Source organism: Coloeus monedula, assembly GCF_965178545.1.
Source record: "Coloeus monedula genome assembly, chromosome: 4".
NCBI lineage: Eukaryota > Metazoa > Chordata > Aves > Passeriformes > Corvidae > Coloeus > Coloeus monedula.
In genome coordinates, this window is record NC_138784.1 from 52,205,120 (window position 1) to 52,228,853 (window position 23,734).

General features: G+C 40.0%; 1 protein-coding gene across 1 annotated transcript in view; it reads right to left on the reverse strand.

The window, feature by feature from the left end:
• ASZ1 (ankyrin repeat, SAM and basic leucine zipper domain containing 1) overlaps positions 1-23,307 on the reverse strand; it is a gene marked incomplete at both ends in the record, with an annotated part of 37,599 nt that extends 14,292 nt beyond the window's left edge. The window contains 7 exons of the mRNA XM_082280361.1: positions 2,569-2,681; positions 5,009-5,143; positions 5,380-5,491; positions 13,190-13,301; positions 16,273-16,395; positions 21,535-21,631; positions 23,203-23,307. Coding sequence (XP_082136487.1) covers positions 2,569-2,681; positions 5,009-5,143; positions 5,380-5,491; positions 13,190-13,301; positions 16,273-16,395; positions 21,535-21,631; positions 23,203-23,307 — 797 coding nt within the window. The remainder of the gene's footprint in view (positions 1-2,568; positions 2,682-5,008; positions 5,144-5,379; positions 5,492-13,189; positions 13,302-16,272; positions 16,396-21,534; positions 21,632-23,202) is intronic.
• Between the last annotated feature and the right edge of the window lie 427 nt (positions 23,308-23,734).

Below are 23,734 nucleotides of genomic sequence, written 5' to 3' on the forward strand. Positions count from 1 at the left end.
AAGCCTGAAAAATGTGGAAGTGGGGTTAAGGAAGGTAAGTACGTATTCTTATCAGATAACATTCATATTAATTGGATTCAGCTCCCAACTGGTATCCTTCTGGTTCCATTTAAGCCAAAAAAGGTTATCAAGAAAACAGGACCATCTGTAATTAAAGACAGCAGAAATTACTCCATCAAGAAACTTGTCAGAAGACTACTGTTCAGAAGGTAGACTGAGGAAGTAGTTAACACTGAACTGCAGGTACAGAGTTTAACATTTATAAACAAATACAAAACATCAATTTTGATTCCCTGTTCTACCAAGGGGTATAAAAGTGTAAGAGGAAAAATAACTAAACAGCTTTCAACAATCAGATGAACTGTAATGAAAAGAATTAAACTGAAGAGCAAATCCAACAAAATCCTGAAAGGACTACTGCAGTTGCCTCAATGAATCTTTTGCCAAAATCCCGAGTTATGACATACTTTGCTCTGTCTTGTTTTAGGCCCTGAAATAAAGGTCTGCCTCCTCTTCCCTTCAAAGACTGAAGGAGCATCTTGAGTGCCATCACACAGCATGTACAGGACAGCCAGGGAATCAAGCCCAGTCAGCAAGGGTTTAGGAACAACGGGTCCTGCTAGACCAGCCTCCTTTTAAGACTAGGTGACCCACCAAGCAGATGAGGGAAAGGTTGTGGATGTTGTCTATCCGGACTTCAGTAAACCCTCCAGATACTGTCTTCTACAGCATTCTCCTGGAGAAGCTGGTAGCTCAGTTAAAACCTGGCTGCATGCCCAGGCCCAGAGAGTGGTGGTGAACAGAGCTACATCCAGATGGTGGCCAGTCATTGGTGGTATTCCCCAGGGCCCAGTGTTGGGGCCAGTCCTGTTTAATAGTTTATCAATGATCTGGATGAGGCGATTGAGGGCACCCTGAGTAAGTTCACACATGACACTAAGCAAGGTGAGAATGTTGATCTGCTGGAGGGTTAGACGGCTCTGCAGAGGGATCTGGACAGGCCGGACCAATGGGCCAAGGCCATTTGTATCAGGTTCAACAAGGCAAAGTGTTTGGTGCAGCCCTTGGTCACAACAACCCCATGCAGTGCTACAGGCTGGGGGAAGAGTGTCTGGAAGGGGGCCCAGCAGAAAAGGACCTTGGGGTACTCACTGACAGCTGAACATAAGCCAGCAGTGTGCCCAGGTGGCCAAGAAGGCCAATAGCACCCTGGCTTGGATCAGAAATTGTGTGGCCAGCATGATTAGGGAAGAGATTGTCCCCCTGTACTCAGCACTGGTGAGGCCACACCTCAAGTTCTGTGACCAGTTCTGGGCCCCTCACTACAAGAAAGACATTGAGGGACTGGAGAGAGTGCCCAGAGAAGGGCAACAGAGCTGGTGAAGGGTCTAGAGAGTGAGTCCAGTGAGGATAGGCTGAGGGAGCTGGGGCTCTTTAGCATGGGGAAAAGGAGCCTCAGGGGAGACCTTATCACTCTACAACTGCCTAAAAGGAGGCTGTGACCAGGCGGCGGCTGGTCTCTTCTCCCAGACAACTAGCAACAGGACGAGAGCTGACACAAGGGCGGTTCAGGTTGGACATCTGGAGGAATTTCTTCACTAAAAGGGCGGTCAAGCATTGGAACAGGCTGCCCAGTCGAGTCACCATTCCTAGAAGTGTTCAAGAAATGACTAGATGTGGCACTTAGTATTAAGTTAGTTGACATGGTAGTGTTCGGTCATGGGTTGGCCTCGATGGAGGTGTTTTCCAACCTAAATGATTCTAGGATTCTAAGAACAGAATCTGGCGAGGCTTTGTCTGAAGTACTCAGACTACTTCACTGTGAACCACTACCCTGTCAACTGCCATCAGCCCATCAGCCAGCCTAATGCTACAAAACTAAAGCATTCCAAACCCAGCAGGAGCTGGCTAAGCTGGGTCAACCTGACCAATCAGAACCAACTATGGGCACTGCAAGGTATCTTTTTAAGATCACACATCTCAAGCTGAAGGATGAAAAGTGGATGGTTTGTTGAGGACTTCTTAGCCAAGTTCTTGCACAAAATCATATCCGGGATCTCTGAAGTTGCTGAAGCAGGTGCTGATTTCAGGCACAGGGCACCTTTAAGCCTCAGGGCCAGGGGCACAGTCTGCCAAAACTTCCAGAGCTTAACTGGTGTTCATACTTAATTTTGACACTCTGACTGATTCAGGAAAAAAGAAAAGGGCATAGCCCTTCTTGGTGGCAATGAAGCTGAAAACAGGCATTCAGTGAAAGCATCAACAATTTCATATAAAATGATAATTTGGTATTAATATTTAATATCAAAAGATAACCACAGAACAAGGAGTGTGCAACAGGGAAGCATAAGAACTTAACAGAGCTGAAATGAGCATGCTCTTTGTTTATATTGCCAAGGAACTTTGCAATCTTGAAAAATTGATAGTACATTAATATACTTACTGTGGACTCTTGGTAGCACTCCAATCTAGACACATTATGTATTAGAACAACTTAATCATTGATATGAACAAATATAATCTCTTAGGAATGTTTATAAGCTAAAATTACACTATAACTGTATTTACCCAACTCTGTGGTCAGAGACAGCTGTCAGAAATTTGCAGATAGCCTCGTGCTCAACTGTTTTATGGTATCTCCCTTGCAAGTGATTTGCAGCCAAAGAGAGCAAACTAAATATCTGGAAGAGCCAAAATGAATTAATTATTATTAAAACACAAAATGCATAAAAAAATATATGGGAATAGGATTACAATCAATTACTACTTACAGGGAGCATGAAACACCTGCCAATTCTCTAAAGCATATATCTATAATGAAAAGTTGAAACTAAACTAAGAGTTTCTCAATTAACCAAATTCTGGCACAACGATGAACTGACACAGAGCACAATGGTGTCTATCACGTGGTCTAAAAAAAAGTCTGCCACTACAGAAAAAGCCAAACATCAACATAGTCATTCACTTTTGCTGCTTGTAGACAAGAGTTCTACATACTCAGTGCAATAAATTCTCTAAAGGGCACAAGGCATATGACTCTTTTCATGTCTTCATTTCCAGTGCACATATAAACATAACACTTACCAATTTACAACTGACAATCTAAGTTAACTATGTCTGACAGACAGGGATTCTTTCAACTGATTAAAGAAGAGGCCTTCTGCTAGGCATCACTATGCAGTACTGATGGATTCCAGACATTGAACTGCCTCTGTGTGGGTTTTGAGATAGTTACAAGAAAATTCAGCAAAAGAAGTAGAACCTCAATAAAGCTAAATGAATGGTGAAACCACTTGCCTGGAATTCAGGTGACTAGCCAGTTTTATATACATACACAAGTATGTGGATTGATCCTGGCTGGCAAATAAGCCCCTACTAAGGCCAGCAGGATGGGGGAAAATGAGAAAGGTAAAAGTGAGAAAACTTTTCATGGACTGAGACAATACAATTTGATATGTGAAGGGGAAAAAAAACCAAACCCAAAAACTAAGTGATGCATAGGCAGGCACCTACCACCTCCCACCAGCAGACCAGTGCCCACCCGCTCCCCAATTTTATTGCTGAGCATGATGTTATAGGGCATGGAATACCCCTTGTGTCAGCTGGAATGAGCAGCTGTGCCCCCTCCCAACCTCTTGCTCACTCACAGCCTACTTGCTAGAGATGGGGAGCAGCATGAGAAACAAAGACGGCCTTGATTCTGCATAAACACTGCTCAGAAATAGCTAAAATCCCGGCGTATTATCAACACTGTTTTTGGTCACAACCCTAAAACACAGCACCATACAGGCTATTTGGAAGAAAAATAACTCCCAGTCAAATCCTGAATAATACAAAAGAAAAATATTCTCCGTCCCAGAAAGAGTTTCTGCAGACATAGTCTATATGACAGCCCCTTTGGGTTGTCAGCCTCAAGAGCAGACCCTGAAGCTGGAAGAAGCTCATGACCATTAAATATCACAATACCATCTGCAAGACTTTGCACCAATTGTGTGAAAGTTAGCACTAAAGGTCAAGAGGCAAGAGCCATCTCTCAAGTGTGACGAGCCTGTATTCCCTCCATGTCAGAGAAAGTCATGTTATAAGATAATATGGCTGCAACCTGCTGAACAAGTTGTTTATCAAAGGCAGAAAGCATTTGTAACCCTTTTCAGTAACCTGAGCTAGCAGATCACTGAGCCTCAGACACAGCTCTTGCTAGTTTCCACTGACAGCTCTGTGCATAGTTATCATTTTTGCTCCTGCCTAGCCCTTGAGTCTGGCAGGGAAAAAAAAAAAGAGGCAAGAAAAACAAGCTGTAAATTACAATTCATAAGACTAAATTATACATTTTTGAACAGCCACTGTAAAAAGCCACATCATTGGTAAGAGTAACTCAAAACAAAATACACAGGAATATGGTCTGACTGATTCACCATGTATCATCTGATACAGCAGTAAACATATTTATTTTAGGAGAATACATGTTGTCTTCAATAGCTCTCTACATTGATAATTAGTGGCTGTCCTTTCCATGATCTGATAGCCAATTTACTTTATTATACACCTTTCTTTGGAGAATAGATTTTGAAAACAGCCAGTACCAACTCCTCTTCTTTTTGGATTTAGTCTTTTCACTTCCAAACTCAATGAGAAACTATACTCTACAAATCAGTTTGATACCTGCATTCTCTCACGTACTTTGGCAGATAGGTAAAAAACAACATGTTTTTCTACTTCTCATATCAACACTGCAAACACGAATAATCCCTTGTTTTGTATACTCATCTAAAGCCAATGATTCTGAAAGAATAAAGAAAAAAGGTTTCTAAAACACTACGATATAGCCTTTACAGCCCTGTGAAAAGCTATAACAGAAAATAGTCTGTTATAAATGTAACAGCACTAGTATTCAACTAGCTGCTATAATGTAGTTATTAAAGTAATACTTCTACAGAAAATTATACAATTAATGAACATATTTTTGAGGCAAAACACAGAATTTGCATTTCTAAGAGAAATGAAATACCTCTGAATGTTTATTGATTTTTGCTAGATCTGCTGCTGTTTTTTCATCCTTTGTCTGTAGATTTTTGTCAGCTCCAAGCTCAAGCAACTTCAAAATTACACTTCTATGTCCATGCTGTGCTGCCCATATTAACGCCTGCAAAGAACAACCTTGTTTTACCAATTTTACATATGGAGCAAAACCCAATAGTTTCAATCCATAAAGCACAGCCCAAACTGGAGACAATTAATGCAAAAGGATCTCAAAGTGGTGTTAAAGCAGAAAATTCTGAGGAATATTTCTCAAAAAGCTGTATTTTGAAACAAGCTAGTGAGTATTTGCTTCTTCAATCTTTTTATCATTAAATACAACACACAAAATAAATCACTTACTGTATATCCATTTTCATCTTGGGCATTTATGTGTGATCCATGAGCGACAAGAAAAGCAACAACCCGAGCATAGCCTTTTCTAGCTGCATACATCAGTGCAGTCATTTGTTTCCTGAAAGAAAAGGTGCCAGGTGAAAAAAAAGTATGTCAAAATGTAAAAAGAAAAAAAAAGGTGGCACGCTTCGGTTTTCATTTAAAAAAATAGTTTTAAAAGACACAGCCTAAGTGATGCGTTCTACATACAGATTAATTTCAATCCAAAGTTTGGAAAAAATATGCAGTTTCACAGAGGGCAAGATATAAATCACAACTGAGTACTTAAGAGAAAGAATATTAAAACAACAACTATGTTCATAAATGCAAAATCCTCTCTGGTGGAATCAGTGTAAGCAAAAGAATCGCAGGTCATACAGCTCTTACTGCTGTGCAGAGGCATGATGCAATAGCAGAGACACCTATTACCAACAGTCAGGACCACCCCCACCCCGAGTACACCCAAGAGAAGTCTTCTCCTAAGAATTACATATGCAGATCATACTGAAGATCTTAACTTTTCAGGTACTAAAACTAAACACAATCATAATATTTTTGCCCTTTATCCCATTTTTGTCTTCTGTTCCCAGAAGTTGCACCAGAGAAGGTTCAGATTAGATATCAGAATTTTTTTTTTCCACTGAACGAGTTGTTAGGCATTTGAAGAGTTGCCCAGGGAGGTGGTAGAGTTACTGTCTCTCAAAGTGCCCAAGAAGGGTCCGGATGTGGCACTTTGGGATACAGTTATGGGTGGTTATGGTGGCACCAGGTTGATGGTAAGACTACATGATCTTGAAGGTCTCTTCCAATCTTCCTGATTCTATGATTCTGTGAAAGGGATCTGTTGATACCTTCTCTCCTACATAGATTACTGTTTCTTACAGCTGCTGAAGGAGTACTTAGACATCACCCTTCCCATTACTCTTGTTTTTCATATCCCAAAACCATGAGGCAACAGTCTACTGATCTGTCTTAGGGTGATTCATAATGATATCCCATTATCCCATAATCATCTGCGCCCCAAAATGGTTCCTGTATGTTTAAGACCCCACAGCAGGGGACCTCGGGTGTATGTGCGGAGGTTGCTTTTGTGCAGGAGTTTTTAGAAGCTCTCCAGTAAGGTTTCTCGGGGCTCTTTGCAGGGTGGTATTTGCATTGCTGGCTGCTTGATCTTTGCTCAGGTAATGTTTTCTCTTTCAGGTTTTGGTTTTTTTTTCCCCCTTGGCTCAGAGAAGAAGCAGTAGTGATCTTTGAGCTACCTTGAGGGTGAATTCTGCAGCTGCCTGTCTGAGAAACTGGGGGGGGGGGGGGGGGCATTGCACTGGCAGAAGTGGAGCAGAGCCGCCCTGCTCCAGCACAAGCCGCTGTTGACTATGCCAAGTTGGGGAGGGGATGCACTGAGTGTCTCCAGCCCAGCTGTTTCACCTGCTGTGCCCACTCTGCCATGCCTTGCCTTGGGGAAGCTCTTTGCCTGCTGCTGGAATGGCTCTGTGAGGTCCTGCCTTCCAGAGAGGGACCTCATGCCATCTTGTCACTCTGTCCTACAAAGCCAGAAGTCCTCCTGCCCGGCCCATTTTGGGAACGGATAGTTTCCAGCATTTCAGGTCTCTCTTTGCTCCAGTGGGGCCTGAGGTCTAGCAGTTTGATATCTAGCAGTTACTTACTCTTTTTCCCCATGCCTTTCAGCACTGTTTGTTAATAAACCATTGTTTTTTCACTTTCATCTATTAGTATTAATTTCTTATTGGTGGAAAGGGATTGTTGAAATCCTTAAAGGAAATGACTCATTCCAGAGTGTTCTCCTTTGAATTGTCTCAAACCAAGACATGATCTTACACTTCTAGAGATGTTTACAAGATTAAGCCATTGTGAAATATTACTCAGAAGTTTCTGTTTGCAAAGTATCTTTCCAGATGCCTGACTCATTCTTTGGTGGAATAAGATTGCAGAATTAAGGAAAAAAAAAAAAAAAGTAGTATTGGAGGAGAAAGATTGTGGAGTTTCTGGTTGCTACTAAGCAATCAGATTAAAGCTAAAATATTTTACTACTGCTGTTTAATTAAAATCTATTGTATTTTAAAAAGCAATAGTTTTTCATGAAAAATATTATGTATTGCTTGTAATGTATAGCTCCATGCCAAAAATCTGCTTTCTAAAGATTATTCTATTTTGCTAGGATATACCTGAGGGGAGGACTGCTCCTCCCAATACTGGGTTTCTTAATACTAAGTTCATCGACCACTAGAGGGATCCCAAAACGCGTATGTCTTAAAGCAACTGCCTTAAAATTTCTGCCTCCTTCCAGAGAGCATTGCTAGAACTAAGGCTTTGCACATCTTTCCTTGGTTTTGATCATTCATACAAGGATAATGTTTTGTCTTATGAAAACACAGTTAAAATTGTACTGAATGAGATCCAGTAATGTTACAAATTTGAAACAACCTTATGCTAGGGGAAGGTCAATTACACAGAGATAAGCAAAAATGAAAGGTAACCAGACCCTCAAGACACACAACCAACAAAGTAAAGGAACCTGGTAATGACACAAAAAGACTTACATCAGTCCAGAACTAATTCAGTTCATCAACACTACAAAAGCAGAAGTTCTGGCTGAAAGTGAGGAGACATTCCACCACGGGGCACAGCCAAGCAGCAGAACTGGTTGCACAGAGAAGTATTTTAGTCTCCATCTTTAGTGGGTTTCTAGACCAGATGGCAACCTAGCTCAATTTCACAACAGAGGTAGCTTTAAAGAAGTTGGACTAGAAACCTCCTGGAATCCCTTCTGACCTGAAATACCCTGTGAACCTATGAAGATTACTACAAAAATAGAGAAAAACAATAATCTCTCTCTTCAACTTAACTGATATCTATGTATCTCACTAGCTCTATATGTCTCCATAGAGATAGCTACACAGAGACACATACAGATATCTGTATTTTAAAGAATGAGCGGAAGCTGATTATATCCTAATACTTGTAGCAACAGAATTCAAACTTACTTGCCCAAAGTGGACACTCACTCCCATGCTTAGTTCTTTTCAGTGGTAGGTAGCCTTTGACAAACTTCCCAAGTCATCATCTTTGAAGTATTTACATTTGACTGCAAAACCAGTGCAATCATGCCTGATTTCATTTTCACTTCTCCTGCTCTCAACCTTTTTTGTTTTAAATTTTTATACTATTTCACAATTACTTCCTGCTTTTTCAAAGGAAAAATACTAAACAAAAGCCCTGAGGCTACAGAATAGTTTTTTCTCCAAAGATTATGATGTAGTTACAGCTGTACAGTACCGCAGGCATAATATCTGAAATCAAGACAACTCAATGATATTAAAACCACTGAAAAAACTTCTCCATTTGCAAGTAAAACTCAATAAATACAACATTCAAAAGGTCCATCAATGTGATTGTGCAAGTATGCCATTTTAATGCTTGAGTTTTAATTTCAAAGGCTACAAGCTGTTTCAGGATGGAAACATACAATGCTGCAAAAATTTGCACCTCTACATGTGAGGGGGTGCCCTGAGCCATGCCATGAAAGCAGAGTCCATTTACACGTACGGCCACAAGAGGGAGACGAGAGCATTGGGTAAAACAAACCTTGCTTTCCTAACCCTGCAATGAACCCCCACAACCACAACAGCAAGCTTTAACATGGCAAATCCATTGTTTCCTGCTCAAGCTGAAGAGAAACTAAATGTATTGATACATCTTAGTGCAGTCTAAAAATGTTCATAGAGAGTGTAGTGATAATCATCCAGACAGAAGAACTTAAGAATCCTTTCATTATTTTGAGGAACCGCTGTGTTTCAGCAGTCTGGCTTGCAGATGACCTTCTTGTCCAAACACCGATTATTATGTCCTTTTGTATGGTACAATTTACCACATGACATTTGTCCATATTGAATATGATACTCAAGTCATAGTCAGTAAATAAATACAATCTTAAAAGGCATAGAAGCAATTTAGTAATTAAACATCTAATTATGTTTGCTTCCAGCTTTGCAGCACCTACATAAGAAGCAGGGTCTCCTGCAAATGAAGAGAGATTTTTGTTTTTATCTTTAAAATCACAGAAAATTCTGAGTTGGAAGGGACCCACAAGGCTTATAAATTCCAACTCCTGGCCCTGGACATGACAACCCCAAGAATCACACCACATGGTTGAGACCATTGTCCAAATGCTTCTTGACCTCTGTCAAACTTGGTGCTATGGCCATTTTCCTGGGAAGCTTGTTCCCATGCCTGACTACCTTCTGGCAGAAGACCCTTTTCCTAATATCCAAAGTAAATGTCCTCTAACACAGATTCGTGTTCTAAGTCTCCCTGCTTTTATATTAAGACTGGAGAAAAAGACAAAATCAGAAGCTTTTTCAGTTTTTAGGGCCATCCAAAACTTTGTATGTGACATGTACACAAAGATAAAACCAGAAGCTCTTACAGGCTCACTTCACTCTGTGCAAAAAATGGGGCAAAATTTAAATCACAAGAAAACAAGCTAAACAGATTGGCCCTACTACCCTGAAGCCTCCTACCCTGGATAATCGGGAGCCATGACAGAACCGGTAAGGAAGTTTCATCTCCTAGATGGCAAGCTATCTGACTGAAACATGTATTGAGTAGCTGTCACTAAACTGAATCTGTGGTGCAGAATTCATCACACTTGACAAAAAAACATGCTTATGTTTAGGATCATGATCTTAAGCAAAACGAAGTTCACCTTCCTGGAAAATTTCCTAAGAGGAAGGATAGGAGCTGTCTCCTATTTGCACAAAGGTTTCTTTCCACTGGGGAGACATCTACAGAAAATTCAGTATTTTCAGCTGGCAATCTTGACAAGTTGTAAGTGAAGTCTCATAACCAGATATATGTTTATTAACTAGACCAGTGTATCAATAATACTAGAAAAAATACAGCAGGTAGAAAACAATTTTAACCTGAGTTCAGTCTCAATCTTTTCTTATTGAGATGCCAAAGCAAGGAAATGATGCAGCAAGACACTATTTAGTCTATTGATCTGTAAACTGAACAGTGTTTCAGATGAACAGGAAGCATCTTCAGAAGCTTTTGGAGCCAGTTTCACCACTCCACTGCTGCACATTAAGCCTGGAACTGAGAAATTAAGCGGCAACAGTGTGGTCACAGCAACAGAAGATAATCTGTTTGCCCATTTTCTGGCAAATGAAGTGGGAAACCCTATATAAAAGTAATACTGGAAAAACATATTTTAGTATAACTTTAAGAAAGCACTGCAGGTTAAAAAAGGTTTTTAAGAAACACTACTTAAAAGATTTCCAGGCCTTACAAAGGGATAAAGTATATAATTTACATTTTGGAGCAAGAGGAAGGTGAATGACATGAGATAAGCAAAACAAATTTCTCAAGGTAGCATTCACTTAAATGAAGCATTCAGGCTATAGTAGCTCTATACTGGCTATTCAGAGCAGTGCCTTCTTGTTTCACCTAGCCATTACTCTACTTGTTTGACTTTCAAAACCCTTTAGCTAGCACTTATGCTTTGATACACTACATTCTCATCAACAAAACTGTTTTTACAGCTACGAGTACTCAGTTTCCAATTTTGATTTGGCAAAAATATCCTGTTATGCTACTGAATACTTTCTTTTCAGTACTGTATCCCGTTGCAAAGAAACCACCTGCCTACTCACTCCTAAACTCACCTTCTTTCTTTGCATTTCAAAATTCAGTCTCTTTCCCACTAGTCCTTCCCTACTCCACACACACTTAATAAATTAGACCCATCCCCTCCAAGTTTCTGTGCATCACCTCCAGACCACATAAAATAAAAGAGCCTACTGGTTGCCCTGACAGTGCAACAGAGAAAGGATAAACATTAAACCCCGCCTTACATGAACATTAAGTATTCTACTTTGCAGTCACACACATTCCAGTGGTTGGTGGACAAAAGAGAAGCTTCCTAGCATCATCCTGGTTCTTACACGCTGAGAAAGCCAAATAATGAGAATCTTACTTCTTAACACCTGCGGTAAGCTGATCACACAGGGAGTACTTTCACAATACTCTCAACTCACTGAGAGTTCTGATCGCTCCCACAGAACATCCTGTTCGCTCTAACGAAACAGGTGAAAAGGGACTGCAGTGCCACAGAGAGGGGCTGTTTGATCCCTTATCGTCACATAAGGCATTCCATTGTGTTTCATTCTCATTTCTGAACACAGAGCTAGAAATCCATGAGAAACAGCAGCTGCTGCCTCAGCAGACCCAATAATGGAGTGGCATGCACAGATGTCAAATACTGGAAAGGCATAAAGGCAGCTTGAAGATTTGAGATGACAGGGTCTGGATTTTTTAAGTCTCTGCTTTTATTTGGCACAAATATGACATTTCTGATTGCCACTTAATTTATCTTTTCATTTGAGAAAGACTACTACTGCAAAAGTGAAAAAGCCACAACTGTACCTTCTGGATGCATGAATAACTCATGTTAGCACAAAGTCTAAGGACACAAAAAGATAGTAAATAAATATTTGTATATAAAGATCAACTATGCAAAACATACTCTAAGTTTATAAATAAAATTTAAAAATTAGAATTCCTACCTTGTGTCAGCATTCATACTTTCTTTTCCCCCAAAGTTTAGCCAAAAGCCTGTCCAAATGAAAATGTGCAGCTTTGCACTCTCGCTTACATTTTCATCGCCCAAGACACAGTTAATAATTCCCCTATTTTTTAAAGCAGGATGTTTATTCTAACACCCAGCTATCTGACAACAACAACATATAATTATTTCAGAGTATGTAGCTTTCTCTTCTCTCATGAACAATTTCTAGTCTCTCTGGTAAAAATAAAAGAATGGCACTTAAATTTGGTACCAGACATCAGTTGCACTTCAGCAGAACTCTGTTTCCTCCTTGTCTACCAGTACTATGCTCACAGTGAGGTTCAGGGCCTTGAATAGTTGAGTTCTACTAAGGAAAACCAAAGGCCTCCAATTCTATTCTTTTTACAGACCTACTCACTCTATATATCCCAGGTAATGTGATGAAAGAGGTGTGGTATAAAAAAATTCAGTTAGTTGAAAAACCAGTTGACCTAAAGAGCATTTTTTTTAGCAGAGGCAAAATAGTTTATCCTAGGGTCAGTCCACAATTGATTTCTTTTTGATGTAAAATGAAACATTTCATCAGACTGCGCAACTACAGACATCTCACAATGCACTGCTTCAAACTGCTCAGACACAAAGTTGTAATTGAAGAAGTATGTTATTACTTGTTTCTAAAAGAAGCTTAATCTCTTAATCAGAATTATTCCAGATTGCAGTGGAATAAATATATTTTATTCACAGAATTTTGTTATCCACAGGAAGCACTCTGTGAAAAGAATATAGCCAGATATCCACAAAAAGCTCGAAAGTTGGACATGAATTTAAATAAAGAATTTAACTTCCATTTTTATGCAGAAGAGGCAATATGATTTAGGAAAGGCAGAGGACATAATTCTTGCTCTTATACTTCAGTCAAGTGAATAATTAAGATTAATTTATATTCTGTTCAGTTGAAGAACAAACTTAAAATTTGATAAAGCTGATCACAGTCTTACTTACTCAGATTAACAACTGTACTAAGAGATGTAAGTATCCGAGCACTAATCTTTTCTTATACAAACAGCAGTGAAATGACAAGAAGTATGTACACTTCATCTTAATCACCAACAACAGCTACATCTATAAACGTGTCTCTGTATAATAATATTATATTTTGTACTGTGTTCACACATGTGGGGTTTTCAATACCTGCAAGTAAGGTTAGGGTCAGCATTCCTTGATAGAAGCAGTTCCACAGTGTTCAAGATGTTCTCCTCAGAAGCTTGTGCAGTACATGCTGCCATCAACACAGTGTATTTATCTGTTTGGAAATTTGCAGTTAGAGAATTATATATGTAAACGTAACTACCATGCTAATTCAGAAGTTCCTTTATAAGTCTTATATTTGCTAGAGTTGTTAATCAGGTTGACACTCCATGATATTTGGAAATGGCTAACAATCTTGTTTTCCTGTCTGTGAAAGTCACTAGAATGATCAGCTAAGACAAAGGCACCTGAGGAGATACTCAGAAAGATGTGAGTGAAACACAGTGGTAAAGCATCTATTCCTACTGAAGTTTAGAATACTTTGCAAGTACCCCAAAACTACAGGAGTTCAACTAAAGATCCTAATTTCTCAAAACGCATTCCACACCAGTAGATCCACTCCCTGTTCCTCCCCTCCAGTAAAAGGAAGTAACTGCTGACAGGAAGTTAACTGCAATGGATAGAAAAAGGTATATGCACTGTATTATAAACACATAGGACACCAGCTCTGGGGAGAACAGAGGCCCATACAAAGGACAGTTCAAGGAAAGGGGCTTTATGATAGGTCTTAAGGAGGAAGAATTAAATTTATTAACTTACTATGGTCCAGTAGTGGCAGGAGGAGTATTAAAAGTATTGGTTTAGATGTAGATTTAAAGAGCATCTACACAGTAGGTAAGAATACCAGCATATTTACTACTCCAGCTCTGCAACCAGCTGGGTGTTACATGCCACCCTACCTCACAAATCAAAAATGTACAACTGCTGTTTGCCCACAGAACACAGGAGACCTCCTTTCCCATGATTACCATGGTTTCCATATGGGAAACTAACACTTTAAAGACCTTAGCAAGTTATCTGGCCCCAGTGTCATTTAGAACACTGCTATTTGAGTAACTGCCCATTTTGTTTATTGCACAATCTTGTTCACAAGCTCCAGCATGCCTTCATCCATTTAAGAAGTATAATAATAGCTGTACTTACTTCATATCCTATCAAGAGTTCCAACATATTTTCTAATTTTCTTGTAGAAATTTTTGAATTGTATAATTAACATCTTCATTCTTTAATGAGGTCAGATTTCATTATATATAAACATGAAAAGTTTGTTATGTACTTTACCACCACTGCTCTCACCACTTCTTGCCCTCCACCTCTACAACATAGTTCTGCATTTGAATTCACTTGGTTTTTTAATATACCATCTTTTAATTTTCAACTGCCTCTTGAACAAATTACTTGATATGCTGACAAATATTTACTCAAAATGTTCAACCTGGTTATCAACTAGAACATGAATGGGAAGATGGCAGGACTTTAAATAAAGCACTGTTAAATATCTGGGAATGATATTTGGGAGGAACCTGCAGTTATATTTGTATTTATATATATATATGTATATACACTGTATTATCTCAGGTAGTGATACAGAGTGGGAAATTAATTTCTGTTAGCCTATCTATAGCTCATACATGTGAGCAAGAGACAAAAGGGAAGAAACACCTTGGAATTCTTAGATTTCTCTTTTGCAGAGAAAAACTGCTAAAAGACTGCAAAAAAGATGTTTATGTTCACACCAGATGAAAAACCCAGCAGATCTGGTGAAATTATCCCTCAAGGATGCAACATTTTGAGCCCATCATATAGTGAATGATATATTAGTTCTTGTCAACTACCAAAAAGGGTAAAATTAAGTAACTACTTATAAAGAATGACTGAAGAGTGACTCAAGATGATTAACAGTATAGCTATTTATTAGGATTATAAGCGTTAAAGGCTAATTATTATAGGATCACTTGTATGACTGCATGCTGACGTAAAAAAGAGCAGGAGGACTGGTGAGATTTAGTACCCCCTTAGGATAGCACGGCTTTACTGAACACATGGGGCCTGACCCAAATCAATGACTTACAAGACTGCTCCTGGCTGGACAGTACTCTGTAGTTACAGTTTCCCTACATGGTCTAACAGGGAAACAAGCCAAGAAACCTGATCCTAGCAAGGTGCCACTTTGGGCAATGACAGTTGGTCACACAAATGAAAAATGCCATGCATTTGGTTACCTGGTCAGCCTAAACCATTGCCCATAGCAGTTTTTGCCCCATTTATAGCTTTCTGCAGCCATAAACAAGGAGCAGGTATGAGTTGTAGGCAGACACACGGAAGTTCTCCAAAACTGGCTACAAGGACAGTGATTAGAAGAAGGCACAATTGCTTTTGGTGCAGGCAATCTACTCTAATCTCACACTCTGATCAACTGCTAAAAGGTTAGAGAAAATTTTCAGAGCTAGATTTGTACCATCTGCATTTCAGTCTACTACTACGACAAATACTGGCAAGTTACTGGAAAATATGATCACTGCTTTTATGTACTTGGCAGTATTGTGGGATAAACATTCCAATGCAATGGAAGAGTTTGAAAATAACCAAAATTTAAGTAGAAAAAGTGTTGTTATTAGGCCATAAAAATTGACAGAGGAACTGATACTACTTAGAAGCTACACTGAACTCCCACAGAAAAAGATGATCTAGCCACACACTGAAGAACAGTTTTCTTAATAGAAAATAGAAAAATTGCACTCTAGTTTTAGAGAAGTCCACATGAGTTTCCCACGGACTGGAAAGCTATTCATGTTGTTTGAGATGGAATCTGGTTTCTGCATGTACATAGCTCATAACAGGATCAAACAAAGGAAGTTTAACCTGTACAACTTTATACTACAATTTTTGAGCAAGTACTTCCAAACACTTTTTAAAAAAGTATTTGGGGTTTGGGAGGTGTGGGGGAAAATGACTTGAGAGATAAAGAACAAGAAAACCCATCAACTGATTCCAAATAAATTCCAAGTACACAATTTTTACTTCAAAACTACTACTTTTCCTTCAAAACTGTGAAAGGTAGACCAGGTCCCAGTTCCACTGCGAACTTTTGCTTTTTCTACCTACATATACAAACAAGAGAATAAGGGTAGGGACAATGTCTGGTACCAAGCATTACCAGCCAGTATTTTTCATTCCCATCTTACCTATTTCAAAACATGCATTAGCACCTCTGTCCAGAAGAAGACGTACTATTGCAAAGTTAGCCACACTGGCTGCACACATCAGGGGAGTCCATCCAAACTGAAAGTTAGTTTCTATGCTGATTCCTGTCAAAATTTAAGAAATTAGTATCATAAAACTGCATCAAAACAGACATGCTTTTTATAAAACTTACTCTCAATATGTATCGTTACAAAGGTTACACCCTGTTTGCATTTAGTACAAGGGAGAAAAATCTCTTAGGGCATTTTCTTTCTTTTAATACATCTTTATTTAGAACATCAGGAAACAACTTTTCAAACTGACTTAAATGAAGTCCAGTTCTCAATCTAAGGAGTTAAGTACCACAGAAAGACTACATTAAAAAACCTCAAACATTTAGCTACAAAAGTAATTTCACATAAGCACACAGAATCTGTTTTCTCTACTTTGTGCAATAGCTTTCTTCAATCAAAATGAAAAATTTTGACTCTTGCCAAGCCAAGAGGACTGCTGGGGAAGCCAACTGCTTGCCAGACAATTAGGATTGCAATGTCTAGGGTTTCCTGCTTCACAGCTCCGTTTATTCTCTGTCCTGCAAGACAGTTAACTAGCAGATTTGCATTGGGTACTAACAAAATATTATCTCTTTAAAAAGGAGAAATAGGAGACTATGCAAGGTTCAAACACAATCACCAGAATTGTTTGTTACTCTTTACAAAAGCCAGAACGACTAAAATGGCTAGAAGAATGCCAGACAGCCCAGCCCTCCCAAATGCACCAAGAACCAAGTACCAGACTGAGATACTCATCTGACAGCTTTCTAATAAAAACCTCTATGCATTTTTTAATCCTTCAACAAATACTGCTTCCTCTAGAAAAGTTTCCATCAGCTGGTTCCATATTAGTCCTACGGTGACTATGGATAATCAAAAATATTTCTTTAGGAAAAAATATTCTGAAAAAAACCCCAGAACTACCCTAAGAAATTTGTGACAGTTAAGCTACATGCATACTTTTTCATGCAAAATGTGTACTTTCCCTGTCTTGGTACTATGTCAAAGATGTGTTCAGTGTAGCAATATAAAATCATTAAAGCTGAGGGACTAACAGGTCACTGCTCTTGGATTGATTCTTTAATTTCTTAAGATCACTAGAATTGTAGAATCAACAAAGAGGTAGCAATTCAATGAAAGCCATGTGTTGAAGCATTCTAACATCTGCAAGCCACAAAATTTACAATCAAATCTCCTTAGCAATGTGTACCTTCTAGCTGCAGTTAATGTCACAGCACACTGGCCTGTCTGCAGTGTACAAAACTTTTTATTAAAGCCCGTAAGTTCTACAAGGGGAGCCAGCAAATGTTCCTTAGCAGTCATATCAGAATCTCCTTGTAGTCACTTCAAGAATCTAGCAAGTCTGATATTCAACAGCCCACTGAAGTATATTAGTAAGAAAAAAAAGCCAAAAACTGTCACCCTGTCACCCTTAAAAAGTCTCTTTTCCTCATAAGAAGAAAAGCAGTCCATGTAACTACAGCTCCCATCTAGAGCTTCTCACTTTAATACATATCAGAACAATAGCGACAAATAACCTATTTGGCAGTTATATAGAGACTTATTAAAACTCTTGAGACGGCATTTCCCTCAATGCTTTCTTTACATGCATAGCAGCCAGTATCTGCCATGATGCTGGTGCTTTTTCTAAATTCTAGAAGTAGAATGGTCTATCTGGCAATATGTTGTTTGTCCTGCACAGTCTCCTACCATCTTGGTAATGACTGCCTTGAAGTACCACTCAGTGTGACAGTCCCAATACAAACAAGCTGTAATCCCAGAGGAAGACAAAGAAAGGACAACTGAAACAGGAAAAGTCATGTGGCTTCTTGGCCGTATGGTTAAGGGAGTTGTTGATTGAACCAGAAATGTCTCACCTTGGTGACTACTCAATAGTTCACTACATGAGCTGTTATTGAAATAAGCAGTGTTAGTTCAGCATTTAAAACGGCCCTTAAGAAATCCTATAAAACAGTGAAGCCCAGAAAAAACTTTTTAGTGAAAAATCAGGCCAGATCCAACAGCCAGAGAGAAGTGAGACTGCTGCAGCTCCACAACCCCAGGTCCAACCCGTATTGATGTACTCCCAGCAGGCACACAGGCACACACACCCCCACATATCCCACTGGCCACAGTGATCAACACAAACAGAGCACTCTTATGAACACAGCAGCACCAGTATCATCCTGTCATCTATCCCCTCCAGCTGCTGGCATCACAGACACATGGGCCTCTGACCTCTGGTCCCACTCCTGTGACTGGCACGGCTTTCACTCATTCCTGTCTCTACAGTTGCTTGGCCCCCAGGCACAAGGACCTTGTACTACAGCTCTGGGAGTCCCTTGCTCCGAGTCCGTAATTTGCCTGCCCATGGGCTTCTCTGCTTCTCTGAGACTGTAGAGGTGGGCCTGTGATAGGCTACTGGCTTCCACGATGGGCCTGGAGGAGCTGGACCAGGGTATTATTTGGGCTCCCCCTCCTGCCATTATCTGTGTTCCTCTGTAGGTATGAGCAGAGGAGCTTTTCAGTTACATGGCCTCACAAATTACAGCTAGGAGACAAACCAGATGCAACATTCTTCCTTACAATCTGAGTTACAGATAAATATCTTCCTATTTAAGCAGCAAAGGGGAGAAATACATTCTGGCCACAGACAAGCTCTACAGCAGAAACTATGTGAAGAATATGAATAATAGTGAAGCAAAAGAACAGCAAAGGAAGAATTACATTCTTTTTGTGAGTATTACTGTTTCTCCCATATCCCTTTCAGGTACTTTCTTGACTGTGGCTAATAATAGCTATGGTAGAAAGGCTGTTTTTATAGAGAAAAATGTAACTCTGCTAAATAATTCCATGTTTGACACCAAAAATATGAGGTCTGGACTTTCCTTCAGTTTAAGAACAGCTCCTAGTATTGGAATCCATTCACATTCCGACACCACTTACCTGAGGGGAAGTTCTAAAACGCTTGATTTTCTAAAACTTTTCTCTAGTAGAAGTATTGAAGTATCTTTTAAGTCTGTCAGCACTTAGGTCTGTTCCCACATTACCTTAAAGCTGAGCCACATTAGAGCTGCTAATGTCTCCCTCTGCTGGGCCAGCTACGGTGGTCACCTGACTCAGGGCTCAGAGTCCTAAACTGGCTGAGAAATTAATTCTCACACACTAAGCATCCTCCCATTACTGTAGTTTACTACTACTTTTAATTCCCTGAACTGGCTCACAAAAGATGAGATGAGATGAGCTCCAGCACTCATTCAAAGATATAAATGGAACAAACTGTTGAAGGAAAACAGAGGATTTTACTCTAGTTATATCTTTAATCAGAATAAAATGTCATGAGGTCGTAACTTTTAATTCCATTTTAGGAAAAGGAACACATGAATTACATGGTGTCAAGTATTTTACTCCTAAAGCAGACCAAAATGTCCAAGTCATCTTTAAAGGCACTAGTTGCTTGCATTATTTTTTGTGACATGTACTTCAGAAACTTTTTCTTAAGTTGCCATTTAACAGAAGTGGTAAGGAAAACCACTGTGCTTGTCCATCTCCTAAAGGAACTCTGTGAAACTGCCTCAGCATCAAAAATACTAAAGCAACATCTAACCAAGCCAGAAGACAACATGGTCTCACTCTACCTACAGGAATAGCCCCAGCTGTTGCTAGGAAATCCACCTCCAACACAAATCTTGAGTTTGGCTGACTGCTGGTAGCAAGCCTCCTACAAGCTCCACCAAACATACATTAAAGGTAATTCTGGGGACAAAGATTTAATCAGAGATCCTCTGAAGGACAATGTTACCTTTCTTCAGAAAGACCTCTGTGATAGGCACTGTGGTCTACTGCTTTGCAGAACAGTACTGGATGGGTCAGAATTTACTACTGATCCCATTTTAAGAAAATTATATATTCTTTTATGATACCGCCTTGTTCATTTCAGGAGACAGGAAACTAGACTACGTGAATTCTCAGCCTGAACCTATGCTCTTACAGAAACCTATTATCATCTTCCAACAGCACAGAACTGTCCACTGTGTAGCAGGCATCAGCACAGAAAGTGAAATATTGCTTTTTGACTGCAGTACAATTAAAAATGGATGTTGTAGCAAAACAATTGAGCAATCTGATGCACAGACATCACTAAAAACTCTACCCATAAATAAGAACATATTTTCTCAAAGCAAGACAGATATATTTCACTCTTGTACTGCACTTCTTGTGTTGCAGTCCATGCAATAGTTTTGCTTAATTTAAAAGGAAAACCATTCCCCCATTGTGGTGAGAAACAGTTGGCTTCTAAAAGGGCAAATAATGTCATTGTTTCTAAACTCAGAAAAGCCCATTGCTAACCAAGAAACTACTTTCTTTCCTAAGACAAATTTTCCTCAGAGAACAAGCTCTTGTTTACTATATTCTCCTTGCTTGCTGAAGCAGAACTTCCTGACAATTATCACTAGGCAGGTCAACTCAGCTATGCAGTTTCTGATTGCCCTGGATGCTTCAGTAAGTGATCCAATCTTCCTAACACTGATTAACAAACACATTAAAGACAAATACTGAGTAATAGAGCAGGGAAAAAGGCTTTCAGTGTTAAAACAGACTACTTTTTAGTGACAAATGCCACATAAAGCCTGCTAGACCTTTCAGAATCACAAAATCTTTGTTCAGCTCATGTTGCCAGGACAGCAGTTACATAGGGCACATACCAGAAACTTAACAGTGCTGTGAAGGGGAGGGGAAAAAAAAAAAAAAAAAGAAAAGGAATTTCCAAACTGGGGGAACATTACAATAAAAAAGGCTAGCCTCCCCTTCTTACGCCATTCTGTACAACCTTCAACACCAAAGACCATCTCCTGAATTCCCCCCCCAATTTAAACCACCTCTAATTCAGTGTTTGCAATTGCTATTTGCATGTTAAAGATGCATCTGAAAATAAAGAAACACCTTACTTCATAGCTGAAACATTACAGTTTTCTCAATTTTCAGGGCTCCTGACTAACAAAAGAAACATAAATTAGAAGGAATGGGCTGGAATACTGAATCTGAGTCACTCAAAAAGTAATTTAATCTTTCAAAATAACGTGTTGAGTGTATGTAGGAATATGTGAATGTTTCCAGTAAAGGATATAAAGTCTTATTTTAAATGAGAATGGTTAGTATTCTTGCCGAGTGCAATTAAAAATATTCAACTTCGTAACCAACTTTCCTCACCCGAGTTTAAGAGTTCTTCAATTAATGACACATCACCATGAAATAGAGCCTTCTTTAATGCCTTATTCTTGTCCATCTGCAACATTTGATCCAACTGCTAGATAAAGAGAAATTAAGTCAAAACCTGGAGACTGTTTCAAGGCAAAAACAATATAGCTTCGTTTCAGTATAAAAGCACTAATAATCTCTGAAAGGACATAGCACAAAGGAAAGAGCAAGGTAAAACTTTTGTTCTTCCATCTCTGTAGATATGTTCAGGGTCTACTACAAAGCCTAAGGTTTAAAATCAATTTTTCTGAGAGGTTCCATTCTCTGAAAATGGAAACATCTTCTTTCTCAACAGACCTGCCATCCTCCCACACTGCTCTCAATTTTTCTTACCGTAATTTGATTTCAATTAAGATTCTTTTTCATCTTATGACACTAGAAAAACTTTGCAATGCATTTAAGTACCTTTTTTTTTGTACATTTCACACGTTGTGAAGTACAACGTTTAAAAATACAACTATCAATATGAAAGTTTGAACTTGAGTCAAGGGACCTCAGTGACCAGCTGTCTGGCCTAGCTGCACAAGTCCACTGCTGTGAAGAGTTACGGTTCCTCTGTCATCCTAATTCTGTGGTGACAGAGGCATTTGTAGTGCTGCATCATAAACGTTCTGGCTGAAAAATGCACTGACCAAAAGATTAGTTTATGCATCAGACAGTTGCCCAATTGAAGTTCTTTTCAAAAGCATCATAGATTTGTTCTCTATTAAAGCTTCAGATGCAGCTGAAGATTGCTGCTGGAGCTATCTCAAGTGTACTAAACATTTACATACAGTGGTAAGCAGAGGATTGATTATTCACTAGTTTCCTTAGAGACAGAAGTAGGTATGAAAGAAAGTTGTCTTTTGTCATAAGTTTTTAATTCCCAACATTATAACTTAGAAATACACAATTTTTACAGCACATTGTACCGCATCTTTCCAATAACTTTTGTAAAAACTAACAAAAGTGTCTAGAGGACCAAGGTGAGAAACAGTCAGTAGAACAATTTACCCCTATTTTTATTCTACTCAGACAACAATTTTCAAATAAGGCACATCTTTGGATAGGAACCTCTATTTAAAGATCAAGGCCCCTAAAACACTGGCTATAACCTTTAGCCTGCGACTTCAAGAACTCAGTCATACTTCCATTTTTCAATTCTGGTCATGAGACAAACCCACACTTAAAAGGCCTCACAGCACCTACCTCACACTAATGGGTACTTCACACCTGTAAGATACAGTAACACTACTGAAATTTTCAAGTTAGCAAGAAACATTCTCAAGAGATTTAAGATATAAAACAGCCTTACAGGCCTCTGGCCACTTTCAAATTTACTCTCATGCTGAAATATGATTAGGAGTAAGGTCTGCTAGTCACGGGGAGAAAGCCCTTTAAAATAAACATTGAGGGTTCATGCAAGAAGATAAGCCCCTACAATTCAGGTTTCGTTTACTGGATTGAGGGCACCCCAGCATTACCCTGGTGGGAAAGAGCCTAAGAGGAAGCAGCAGCCGCATCCTCCTCTGAAACCCACTGCGCTCCGCTCCCCTCACGGTTTCAAGCCGAGGCCGCCCCCCACCCCGAGCCGCCCGGCCACGGCTGGTGGGCGCCAGGGGCAGAGAGGCTCAGCCTCACCTGCGGCTCCTGCCGCACGACGCCAATGTCCCAGTCGCCATCGTCGCTATCGCTGCCCTCGTCGCCACCCGCCACGACGCGGGACGCGCACCCCACCGCGGCCATGCCGCCCCTTCCCGCCCGCGTCGCCTCAGGGCGGGCGGGTCACGCGGCTGAGGCGGCCGCTTTCCCGCTTTCCCGCGTGCCCACGCCCCGCCCCTGAGGGAGCGCCATGGGCGGGCAGCTGTGGCTGGGGTGGGGAAGGGGAGGGCTGCGCCGTGCTGGCTGTGGCGTCGCGGTGCCGGGTACAAGGAATCCCTGGCAGTGGGACTGTAAGCACGTGGGGCTGTGACACGGCGCACTCATGGCTCCGCTGCTGTGTGGGTGCTGGGAGACGCAGCACAGCGATGTGTGAAGTTGTGTCTTTAGATATGTGGCTGATGTATATGTGTGGAGTCAAGGTAAAAGATACGGCTTTCTCTCTTTAATTGCTGACGTCATTAACATGCTCTTTCCACGCCACCTCAGCTAGCAGCAGTCAGTGGCGTCACTT